The 13,308-nt window shown below is 39.7% G+C and overlaps 1 protein-coding gene across 1 annotated transcript; it reads left to right on the forward strand.

Annotated features, from left to right (window-relative positions):
• Nucleotides 1-10,293: 10,293 nt before the first annotated feature.
• LOC130721833 (glucan endo-1,3-beta-glucosidase 5-like) lies at nt 10,294-12,881 on the forward strand. The gene is made up of 3 exons (XM_057572411.1): nt 10,294-10,769; nt 11,162-11,589; nt 11,683-12,881. The coding sequence occupies exons 1-3, from the start codon at nt 10,429-10,431 to the stop codon at nt 12,471-12,473; spliced, it is 1,560 nt and encodes a 519-aa protein (XP_057428394.1). The 5' UTR covers nt 10,294-10,428; the 3' UTR covers nt 12,474-12,881.
• Nucleotides 12,882-13,308: the final 427 nt, after the last annotated feature.

Raw genomic sequence — 13,308 nt, forward strand, 5'->3', positions numbered from 1 at the left:
ATATACATATAAGTTATGTATTGTATCAACTCCCTAATACAATTCAATCATCAAAACACATAACGATGTTTATCAACATCAAATCATCAATATCTCAACAGATATAGTTAGAGTGCATGATATGTCAATGCAACGTCAATTAAGAAGGTTCCGGAAGAAATAGGCTGGGCACGATCGAGTCGGTCCTAGCACTAGCATTGTGCCGACCATAACCCTCGGGTGTCACTTACAACCTTGACATAGTCGGATCAGTCCTAACCCTGCGGGTCGACTTTTCCCTCCAACGAATGCCCGAGTTACCCGAAGGCATGCTGTACCCGAAGGTATATACTGTACCCGAAGGTATATAGATATACTGTACCCGAAGGTATATAGATATACTGTACCCGAAGGTATATACTGTACCCGAAGGTATATAGATATACTGTACCCGAAGGTATATACTGTACCCGAAGGTATATAGATATACTGTACCCGAAGGTATATACTGTACCCGAAGGTATATAGATATACTGTACCCGAAGGTATATAGATATACTGTACCCGAAGGTATATAGATATACTGTACCCGAAGGTATATACTGTACCCGAAGGTATATAGATATACTGTACCCGAAGGTATATGTCGATTCGGCGACAAAAGACAATTAATTATGAAAGGAGTGCGATCACCCTTGATGACTTCTTGAGTCATCTGACTCATCAAATCTCGATGGTCAAAAACTGCTCCGACCCAAACTCAAAACAACCCAAGAGTTAGTGTCGGTCAATACAACACAACTCCACCAACAAGATTACACGAGGGTCTAGTGTCGGTCAATACAACACAGCCCAAACAACAAGAGCACTAGGTGTCGGTCAATACAACACGGCTCCACAACACTCCCCAAGAGTACTAACGTACTCGGTGACTTTCAATCATCACCATAGCTCACCTTAGTGGCTTTCCCAATTCTGATAACTCTCCAAACCCACAACAAAGGTCGACTTTTCCCCGCCTTTCGTAAATATTTTTCCCCTTCAGTTCTCCTATGCTTAAACGTTAATAAAAATGATTTCAATTCAAATTAGTCAAATTATGAGTTTATTTCTCAAAGTCTAAGTTTCCCAAGTCTTTATTTTTTGAAAGCTCTATCATTCTAAGTTTCCAAAAATCAACCACCCAAAATACATTTCCCGGGGAAAGTCTAGGAATTCCAACGAATCCCAACAAATGGCTAAGTCTCAAACCCCACATTCGGACTTGCCTAGGGTTGTTCATCCAACCCGAAATGTCAAAGATCACCAGGTCAATGAACCTCCACTCCGAAGTTGCGTCAAAACGCTCAATTCAACACATCATCAATATCATAAGTTATGAAAACAATCATAACAATAAATCATCATCATAAACAACATCAGATAAAGCATAAGTCGAATTTATCGACGCCTATCATGCAATCATAGCTAAATATAGCAAGTTGCCCTAACCTCGAGCTGTTCCAGCTTCGCAAACAAAGTTCTCCTCAAACAATTGCTCTGAGTATTCCAAAGTTCCTTCAACTGAACCTCGGAGGAAAACAAAGCAGAAACCAAACAAAATCGATTAGTTCGATCGCAAAACAATACATAAACGATAGACAAAGCATTAAAGCTTCAGAATACGACAATCGGGTACGAAAGGACAAGTTTTCGAAAACGAAAAACTCCCCCCCTCCCCTTAGGAAATAGCCCACAGCCATAAGGAGAAAAGGGCTTCGGCTCTTTTTCTTCGATCAAATCAATTCACAAGGTAGTTTTAGGGTAAAACTAAGGCAAAGAAACTGTCAGAACAATTTTCGGACAATCGGGCCGAAATACGACTATCCAGGGGCATTTTGGTCCAAAATAAAGGCTCAAAACTTCAAAGTTATCAGTTCTGAAAAAAAATTTGACAGCAATGATCCTCATGACATCCGTGACAACAAATCCTAAAGGCACGAAGTCAGATTAAGTCTTTTCGACAATAAAGTTTCGAAATGTGAGACAAAAAGGGTTTTGAAACAGTTTTTCAGATCCTGGACAACTGGATCACAATCAGCGTTTACTGACAGAGGTTTTAGACTCAGGGGAACGTAAGGAACATAACCCAACCAAGAAATCGAAGAAATCGGACCATTTTAGAAAAAGCTCAAAACTGTGAGCACAGAAACGACTTTAGAAACGCAACAGAAACAACAATCAGAGGTAGGAATCGTGTTAGTTACCTCGATACCTAGAAGTAGGGACGAACTGCACGAAGATTGGTCAAGTTTTCGCGAAAATCTCCTCCCCCCTTGCTCTCCACGAAATTCAGCCACAAAAGGAAGAAAATGAAGGAATTTTTGCTTTTTGAGCTATTTATAGGCAGGCGAAATCGCGGGAAAATGAAAATTTCGCGATTCCGATTTTTGCAGCACGATCACCGTGGAATTCTAAGAGAGATTCTGGCGTCAGAATTCCAGAACTCAAAACAAATATCTAAGATTTGGGAAAAACGATATCCAAAACGCCAAAAGCGGTGTAAGTTAGTCTGTCCCGAAAAGCTACTTTTTCTGTGATGCTCAGACGACAAAACTTCCAACAGAAGAAAGATTGGAAATGTCGAAACAAGTCTGGTAGCGCGAACGGAATCTTTGTTAGATGTCCCGAATAGAAACAGTCTTCATCCTTCGCTCAAAACTAAGGTTTCGAAGCAAAGAAATTAGCGTCGGCGGACATCCGAAAAGTTAAACCTATCGTGCGTACAGTCCAGAGTTCCGAAATGAAACGCTGGTCGATGGAAAAATAAAGAGAAACTTTAAATTTTCCAAGAGTTCGAAATCTCACTTAAAACGTTGCTTTAAGAGCGAAATAGCCTATTCTGGACATGCTCGCCATAAGGCAGGTGTGCAGACGACTCGCACTAGCTCCGAAAGAAACAACGCCACATTCCTCGAGCAATTCCTGAACTTTCTTCTTCATTAATCTTTCTCAAATATCAAACTCCTGTCACGCTTACACTGATTCCACGCGTGAGTCGGAAATTAACTTGTTCCGAAAATCTGGGTCTTACAATATTCGTGTACCACCAATTTTCAGAAGATACCCAATATTCATTTGAATTTCTTTATTACCTTCTCTGCCTCCTCTATTCTTTGAAAAGTAATAAACCCATAATTCTGTCAAACCTTCTTTTAAATTGTACAAAAACATCCATCACCTTCCCCACATAACTAAAGAGCTCCCTTAGCTGCAAAATGGATGTTTTGTCAATTAGGCCATCAATGAATACCTTTGATTGTGAAGGTTGATAAGCTTGAGCATTGGATTTTCAGATCCATTTCAATATTAGTTAGTTTCTTCTTTGAGTTTTTTCAATAGCCAACTTTATCTTCAGTTCTCGAGAGAATTTATATCTCTATCGTTCCTTGAAAGGCCTTGATACGTGTCTATTTTGCATGATCTTTCATATGTTTTTTTATATGATTTTGTGTCTGAGTATTGTATTATATTTTTAGGATTCAAGTGTTTCATTATAAATATGTAATATGCAGGTAGCGGGTGAAAAAAGTGGAAAAGATAAGGAAAACAGAAAAAAAAAAAAAAAAAGGCAAAAGCGAGCACTTGGCAAATTGGGCAAGCTTTCAACTCTAAGCACTCGTTGTAGAATGACTATTGCAGATTCATTCACCATCGGATCGGGTTGAAAATGCAATATGTTGCTCATAATGTCCACAACTTCAATTTGAACTATTGGATCATTGAGAAAATGCATATGTGAAGAAAACGAACACATTCAAATGAGCACGCTGTAAGACCCAAATTTTTAAGTTTTGGATAAAGGAATAAAATACAAGAGTTTATTGGATGAAATAAATTTATGAAGGAGAAGGTTCAGGAAAAGTTCAAGGATTGTATCAAAACCGATAAGAGTTATAGCACGACTAACATTCGCCTAATCTTAGGTCGAAGACCCTAGTGAATAGTTAATTTATACTTTAGGACACGATGGAAACTAATTCCAAAAATCTTCAGAGAAATATTAGAATTTCTCTTATTCGTCTATAAACAAGTATTTCGACGCGAAACCCTGGAATGTACGAACGTCAAATTCCAATTCTCGGAAGTTTGCCGAAACGGAATCCCTGATAGTTCAAAAACCCTAAAATCGACGGACGATGAAAACTTTTTCTATTCGGAGCTTCAAATGAAGATTCCACCCGCGTTCGCCTATTTCTCTCGTTATTTCTAATCTTTCTTCAGAAGGAAGTTTTCTCTTCCGACATCCACTGCAAAAAAGTAACTTATCGGGTAAAATAGTTTTACACCGATTTTGCATTAGTCACCTAAAATACAAGGAAACCTCTGTTGAGTTTTGGAATTCTGTCGCCAAAACCTATCTTAGAACTCACGGAGAATGAAGCCGGAAAAATAGGAATCACTCTTATATTTTTATTTTAACTCTATGAGTTAAATCCTCCGGTGTCTAAACTAATCTGTACCGGTTTACAAAATATCTTCTCAAAATATCTCCCTAAAATATCTATTCGTTCTTATCCAGTCTTTGATAAATATCTATTCATTCTTATCAAATCTTTGATAAATATCTGTTCGTTCTTATCCAATCTCTGATAAATATCTATTCAACCTTATCCGATTTTTGATAAATATCTACTCATCCTTATCTAATCTTTACAAAATATCTTTACAAAATATCTTTACAAAAATATCTTCTCAAAATAATCTATCCATCCTTATCCATCCACCAATGCATCCTTATCCAAACTTTGCAAAATATCTCCATTTCCTACACTATATATAGGTTATAAGCTAGAAAATGAAAATTTTGCAAAACTCACCCATTTCTTTCCCCAAAACCGCGGCCAAGAGAGGAGAAGAGGAGGAAGTTGATCTTCGCGAATTCTTGCCCGTTTGCTTCACCGATCGTTGCTAATCGAAGACCTTGAGGTAGGTAAACTATATCTCCCTTCTGATCGTCGTTTCTGTCGACTTCTCCTATGTCTTTCTGAGTCCAAAATTTTGAGGTTTTTGTAAATCTGTTCAAAAACGCCGGTTCCAGTGTCTAAACTTATTCCCTGCATGCTCCTGAGCGTGTTCCGCGGATTAGATTTTGTCAGATGTCGACGAAATGTCGCCGGGATCAGTTTTTGCACCAAATACCCATTTTTAGGCAAAGTTGCAACCTTTAAGCTGAAATCTATCGGCTTGGCTTAGTGCTAGTAGGATTAATCATCATAAACGTCGTTGTTGACATCCCCATCCAATTTGTTTTTCAAAAATCCAGTTTTGAAATTCTGAGTTTAAAATAATGACCAAACTACCCCTATGTCAGTTTTCGATCTGAAAATTTTTCTGAGCTTAGATCCGCCTTAGTTACGACTTATGATAACCTAGGAACCAAGTTTGATCGAAGAAAAATCGACCCTCCCAATTAGGAAAAGTGGCCGAGAGCTATACCAAGGGGGGGAGGAAATCCGACTTTTTCGAAAACTTGTCCTAACGCGTTAGATTGGCGTACCACGGAGTTGTAGTGTTCCGTGTGACCCTAGGACTTATTGTTTGCTGAGTTTCTGACTCATTGTGATTGATTTCTGTGAAATTTCTTTAAGGCTCGTTTGAGGAATTCGGAGGACTTGAGGAGGAAGATCGTGAAGGAAAGTTCAAGGAGCGAGCTGGAAAATCAACAAGTGAGGGCTACTCTCTGAATTACTAGATAATGCTTTAGGTGTCGACGAATTCGACTTGATTTATGTGTTATGCACTTAATTGCTAAATGTCTGAAATGATTTCTGAGGCTTCGGCCGATCTTGTTGAGTACTTGATGCCATGATATTGTGTGCTAAATGATTCACATGTTATGTGCTAAATGGTTAATCTAGGATGTGTTGGAATATGCTGTTAATGCTTATTGATTGAGCTGATTTATTTATGTTACTCCACTTATATCTGTTATGCTTCAGAGTGAGGATAACGGGCATGTCATGCCGATTTTATTTTGAGATTTTGGGAAAGTTTGATGGGACGGACCGAGGTTCGTACCCTATTATTGTTTTATGGATCGAGACCTTCTCAAAGGAAAATTGAGTTTGAAAATGTTATTGGAAAAACCCCATTTGAATTCACGTAAGAACTTGGGTTGTTCTGTCTAAGGCAAGAAGGGCTTTTAATGAGGCATTGTGCCCGGCCAGCTTACCTGGGAACTTCTCGGGCCATTACTTGGGTGATGATGGACCTTTTGTTTTAAGACCTTCTCCAGGGAATCATTGGAATTATGGGATCTTTGAAACTAATAGGATTAGAGACGAAACTTAAACAATTTCATAATGAATCTCCATAATGTATTAAACAACCTCAAAACCCTTAATATAATGATAAAAGACTCAGACAATAGTTTAGGGCTTGAACATAAGTGTTTTGAAAATGAGAAGTGTCGGCAAATCCAAGATTAGGAGAAACTCATAAGTTTCCAAGTACATTCGTACTCTTTCGCTCGATGAGCAGTTTATTGTTTGGCTATCTAAAGTTTAGCCGGAGACTATAAGTTTCCAAGTACTTCGGTACCTTTTCGCTCGATGAGCAGTTTATTGATTGGCTATCTAAAGTTTAGCCGGGAACCATGAGTTCCCAAGTACATTCTTCTTCTTTTGATTAATTCATTTTGTCGCAGAATCGACATTTGCCTTAGGGTAGGCTTTTTAGAGACATTAAGTTAGTTAGAACACGTGGCGACGTGTCGAGTGAGGTCGGAGACGTTGTTTGGCTAATCACTTGCATTCATGCACTCATTTTGAGGTTAATACACGGCGGATTACCGGACCTCGGTGGATTCCAAAATGGTCATAAGACCCGGATTTCCATATTTAGGACACTACGGTGGTCCTTAGTAGCAGACAGAATGGCAGACCTACGGGTTCACTGCTGATCTGACTACTTTTGTGTGGTGTAAGAGGCGCCCGAGCGGAATGGTCCCACTTTGGCCGGTGTTAGGGCTGACTCGATGGTGTCCATCCTTCTTCCGGAATGCATTTTGTTACCCAGCATTGCATTTCATGCAACATACATGCTGACTTAGTTGCTGAGTGTGATTGGTACCTGTTTATCCTATTTGAGGCATGCTACCTGTTATTATGATCTTTTATATTCATTGTGAAATATGCAACCTTAGGATGTTATCCCTAAACTTATAAGCCTGAGAGGCTAAATAATTATTATCCTATATATCTGGTTTTATTATTTATATAATTCTTTAGAGTTGACCCTCGCGTCTTCTGTGTGTGTTTGGGCGGACTACGCCATTGTCAGTTGAGTATGGCGGACTGGTACGAGACGGTCGTCCCTTCGGGGGGGACCAGGTTTGAGATGTTGGACCAAGACACCCCGGGCTCATGGGTGGTCGACCCCGCCGGCCACCGAGCTATCTATTCGGGGCGAATAATGGAGGATCGCATTGACCGGATACCAAGCCTGACGCACGGAGTTTGGAGGCACTACACTGTCAGCTTCAACTTGCCACCGGGTGTACACTGCGGGACTGGACTGGGAGTACCACCACCACCGTCGCCTTCGGACGACGAGTACCCCTCGGAGGAGGTGCCTGTGGGAGGGACTTCTTCAGGCACTAGTCCACCCACTGTCGCGGCTGCTATAGACTTGGGATCGGGTGCAGAACCCGCTCGACCAGCTGTGGAGACCGATGCAGTCATCGACATAGTCGTCTTGGATTTAGATTCAGACGACGATCTTGGGGATGCATAGTTGGGATTAGTGTAGGAGTAGCGTCTTGGCTCTGATGTTCAGTCTTTCGTTTTGGGCAGGGTAGGTCCCCGACCTTTAGCTTTTCTTGTGGTTCTCTTTACGGAAATCACAGAGAGTTGGTTGGACTAGGGGGTCTTGTTTTAGGCCATCTGGGCTGACTTATTCTCATTTTGAGAGTTTGTGTTGCAGACACTTAACCTTTTCTTTTGGATTGTACCTTTTGCCTTCGGGCGTTACTCTATTTTGCTGTCCGTCACTGGAGGGTTACTCGTGACGTGGTTTACTACTTACAGCGGGGGCTGTAACTATTATTGTATATTAATTTTGTTATCTTCTGTTGTCAAGCTCTATTTCTTTCAGTTTTAATTTTGTATTATCGAGAAAAAAAAATATTCACGTTTTTCCGCATTAAGTATTTCTTTTGGTTACGAAAGTGACGCCACCGAAATCGGGGTGTTACACACGCATGTACTAGTTTTAGAAGCACGACAAATTGTTGTCATGTTGAGCACGATCTTGCTGCTTTACATGCACGATCGTGGATGTGTTAAAAACAAGAAACAACGTCCATAATAGGCCCAAAAAATTTAGGCTTAATTGCACTTTTGGTCTCTCATGTTTGCCCTTTTTGTGGTTATCGTCCCTAAAGTAAAACAATAGCAAAACGCGTTCCTCACGTTGTCGAACGACATCACTTTTAGTCCCTCGTCCATATTCCGTCCAAATTTTAACGATTGTGAGGGTAAGTAAGTAATTTAGCTCAAAAAATAAATTAAAAAATTAAAAATTTAGAAAACGTTGAATATTCATCTTCTTCCTCTATCATTTTCATCATATTAAAACCAAAAACCCAGAAAAATAAAAATTAACTCAAATATAATACCCCACCATCATATTCACCTTCTCCATTTTCTTATGCTTTTCACTACCATGTCCGTACAAGCATTTGAAACCATCCACTGCAAGTTCCAATTTTGAGGGTGACCCACCATGCCAATCCGCCTGGAAAACACGAAACCGGAAAAAAGCTACTGAGTCATTCTCACCGACCACAACGCCACGAATTCTGACTCTTCCGGCGACAATGAACCGCCGCAAAACCCATCCAAGCTTTGAAGTATGAAGAGGGAAACCACCCAAATCACCATGCATCTTCCCTTGTTAGATTTTCTAACCCCTTCACTTTCTTCGTCACCCACACCTTGCCTGACCTGTTTCAAGAGACCCAGAAAACCCACCGCCTCTCCCCGCTGAAGCAACATCATGGGAGTTCGCCAGAGACCATGGGGGCAGTGGACCGCTCAGATCCGTGACCCGACCAACCGGACGCGGATCTTGGCACATGAAAAGTTCAAAACTTTCTTATGAATTTATTCTTATAGTGGAGGGGAAAGAGTGAGGGAGGGAGAATGAATATTTTGGTGGCTTGTTGATGATGAATTTGTTCTTATTTTTTTTGGAATAATTGAAGAAGATGAAGAACATGTTTTTTTACAGTGGAAGATGGGGAGAACATGTTGAATATGAAGATTATAATAAATTTTTCGGACTTTCATTGTTAGTATTTTTTATTAATATATATTTTTTCAAAAGCCCGTTAAAATTTGACAGTAACCATTAAAATATGAACGAAAGAGGGACGAGGGACCAAAAGTGTTATCGTTCCATAACGTGAGGGACGTGTTCTGCTAATATCTAACTTTAGGGACCATTTTCACACATACGCCAAACATGAGGGACCAAAAGTGCAATTAAGCCAAAATTTTATAAGTAGAGGGGGAATAAAGAAATTTGGATGCAGTATTTACTTTGGTGCATGTGCTTGAAATGGGAACACATACTTTAATAACCCTAATAATATTATTGATAAGGAAAACTTTTTTATGTCGTTCTCTAAAGATTGTCCTTTCATAATCGATAAATAAGTGATGTTTTAGTGTAATAAATACCTTGTAAAAAGAGTTAAAAAATGCATTTTTGTGATTAACAAGAAAATTGCAACATAACCCTTTAAATTAGAGAGGGCATGGAAGAACTCCTCTAATAATGATAACATTGGCAACAAATTAATATTTCCCTGCACATATTGTTTTTAATAACGACACGTGTATCACCAAACAATGCATATATTTCTAGACACCCTTTTTTCTCTCTCTATTTCTCTTATGTCACATCACATCTATCATTTATATTTCATCTCTTCCTATCTCTCTAGTCGTATATACTCAAAGGGATATACACCAAACATTATTGTAATGTTTATTATTTTGAAATATCACTTTCATACTAAAACCATGTCCTAATAACTGACTGACTTAATCACTAACTGAACATAACTAATTGTTTAAAAATCTAACTACTATGCCTTACATATCATGTCATCGCCATCTTCTTGAGTGAAATTAGGTCCAATTAAGGTAACCCCTAAATTAGCATGCACCAATGTGGACCATAAATTAAATTTGTTGCCATTAGAAAGTGAAACATGGCCACTTTTAGCATGTTTGTTGTTATAGAAATCCCCCAAATGTTCATGACTAGGAACGTTAGAAACTCTTGTTCTTTACGCCGTTCTTGTTTTTCCTTCCACATGTTTAATACCATACCAGAAAAATTCCCAAACCTTTTTACATAAACACATTAGCTAGAAATTTGAGAGAGCTAGGGAGAAACATGAGACATGTACATATATTTTCTTACATTTTGGTGGCGGTGGCACTTTGCCTGCTCTGCCCACGTGCGGCGGCGGGCTTTGCCTGCAACTGGGGAAGAGTGGCAACGAATCCCCTTCCCGGAGACATAGTTGTGCGTCTCATGAAGGACAATGGATTCGATAAGGTCAAGCTTTTTGAGGCTGATCCTGAGGCCATGAAGGCTCTTGCAAAATCTAATATTCAGGTTATGGTTGGAATTCCCAATGATCTTTTGGGAACCTTTGAGAACAACACCAAAGCTGCTGATGATTGGGTGGCTCAAAACGTTTCAGCATATGTCAAAATTGGAGTCGACATAAGGTAGTTAATAAGTAATCTACATTAACACTAATGGAACTACAACCTTATAGATTGTGGACTTATAGAAATAATTATGCAATTCAAAGTTATGATTATATACTTGAGCTTCTCTGTTCTTGCAAATTAAGTCATACATGAAATTAAAATTAAGGGTTTTTTTTCCTTAGATACAAGCATAAATAATTTGTTCACAACCAATAAAAAGATTTATTCATAGCAATTGAGAGCTTTATTGAGAACTTTGAGAAATAATCTTTCTCAATACACAATAGATGAGGCATCCCACAAAGTAAAAATTTCACCTAAAAACGACATAAGTTAGCAAACACCTCTTGCAAAGTGCTTATTTGATGAAGGAAAACAGTAACATTAACTTGGCACATTAATTATAGGTATGTTGCTGTGAGCAATGAAGCATTCCTCAAGGACTTCAAGGACAGATTCATATACAGCGTCCTTCCAGCCCTCAAAAACATCAAATCCTCCCTTGACAAAGCAGGACTAGGCAAAAAGGTGCAGGTCACAGTCCCTCTAAACGCAGACATCTACGAAACCGACACTAACCTTCCATCAGGAGGAGATTTTCGTGCAAATGTCACGGACCAAGTCGTCGCAATCCTCAAGTTCCTCAACAACAACAACGCCCCCATTGCCATCAACATCTACCCCTTCCTCAGCCTCTACTACGACTCCAAGTTCCCCAAAGACTTCGCCTTCTTCAACGGCTCCTCCACCGCGTTAGTTGACGGCGATGTCACATACACCAATGCTTTTGATGGAAACCTCGACACCCTTGCGACCGCACTGGAAAAACACGGAGGTATGAGTCATTTCACTTATATATTATTCATAACTCTCAACGCGAATTTATTTATTTATTATTACCTACTTACACTTGAAGAATCCTCAACAGTTGGATCAATGCCGATCATAGTTGGAGAAGTTGGGTGGCCGACAGACGGCGACTCAAATGCCAACAATGCCAACGCTCAGAGATTCTACCAAGGCTTGATTGATCGCATCAACAGCAAAAAAGGACCCCCTAAGAGGCCTAATTCGATGCCAGAAGTGTACATGTTCGGATTAATCGATGAGAATTCCAAGAGTGTTCTACCAGGGAACTTTGAACCGCATTGGGGGATTTTCAACTATGATGGAAGCATTAAGTACCAACTGGATTTAGGTAAAGGGAAAAAGCTCGTCCCGGCGAAAGGGGTGAAGTACCTTGAGAAACGATGGTGTGTGCTTGATCCGAAAGCGAGCCCTGAAGACCCCAAGATGAAGGAGAATTGGAAGATTGCGTGTGGGGCGTCAACAGGATGCACTAGTGTGAGCAATGGTTCATCTTGTGAGAAGATGGATAATAGGACCAAAGTTTCTTTTGCATTCAATTCGTTCTACCAAGTGACTAATCAAAACAAAGATGGGTGTGTGTTCAATGGTCTTTCAATTATCACCAACAAAGACCCTTCACCCTCTAATGGAACTTGCAAATTTGATATTGCACTTGACGTGGGGCAACTTGCCTCAAGCCCTGCACCTTCACCATCTGCATCTGTACTTGCAGATGCACCCACTGGTCCTTCTGGTGGGTCTAAAGTGTCTGACCCTGACTCCAACAAGTCCCTGGCTGTGGCAACAGAGCAACCAAACCCAATTGTCATGGTGGTAATGGTGCTAAGTTTGTTGTTTGTTATCCTATGATCTCATCTTAGCTAGTGAGTTATGGTTAATGTATAATAACAAAAATGAGTATTGGACATTCACTTTCAGCGATACACAATTCACACTTGCAATTTGTGGAGCTTTTGACAGGTTTTTTACCGTCATAAATTGCAAAGTTAAAAGAAATGATACACAAAGATGATTCTCGCTACAAATTGCAAATGGCAATTATGTGTTGCGGAGAGTATTGTCTATCTGGCGTGACTCATTTGTATCCTGCATTGTAGGGCTAGGATAAACCAATATTAATGTTGTAAGAGTCCAGTTAATTAATATAGTCTGGACTTCTATATCTTTGATATTAGTAGGGATTTAATGTATATATACAGTACGCGATCTGTATAAAAGAAAGGCTTAAATAAGTTTTTGGTCCCTAACCTTTACCATATGTTTGATTTTGGTCCCTCGCCGGAGTAAAGGTGGGTTTTAGTCCCTAACCTTTGTTAAAAGGTTTGATTTTGGTCCCTCCGGAGCTATGGGTCAACGCCGGAGCTCCGGTGGCATGGCCACGTAGGACTATTGAGCTGATGTGGATTTTTTTTCATTTTAAATATTAAAAAACATAATTAAACCTCAATATTTACTGTCCCTAATTAACCTCCCTAAATAATTGCATATATTATAAATAAAAACATTAAAAATTGGAAATTCAAGACAATCTTGGATCTTCATCTCAGCATTCTCCAGCAGGGCCTGCAACCTCCAATCCAATGGATCTAACCCCCAAAGCCTCAGCTTTCCTCCGATTCATCATCCTCTCCCGGCGACTATGAACTCAACCCCGACGGCCACCAACAACCACCTCCTCATCTCA

This window comes from Lotus japonicus, chromosome 6, assembly GCF_012489685.1.
Source record: "Lotus japonicus ecotype B-129 chromosome 6, LjGifu_v1.2".
Classification (NCBI taxonomy): Eukaryota; Viridiplantae; Streptophyta; class Magnoliopsida; order Fabales; family Fabaceae; genus Lotus; species Lotus japonicus.

Bases quoted from the DNA above. Each gene is read 5' to 3' on its own strand.
- LOC130721833 (XM_057572411.1), top strand. From the start codon at position 10,429: ATGAGACATGTACATATATTTTCTTACATTTTGGTGGCGGTGGCACTT. The intron at 10,770-11,161 runs GTAGTTAATAAG...CATTAATTATAG, and splicing joins AAAATTGGAGTCGACATAAG to GTATGTTGCTGTGAGCAATG. The intron at 11,590-11,682 runs GTATGAGTCATT...AATCCTCAACAG, and splicing joins CGCACTGGAAAAACACGGAG to TTGGATCAATGCCGATCATA.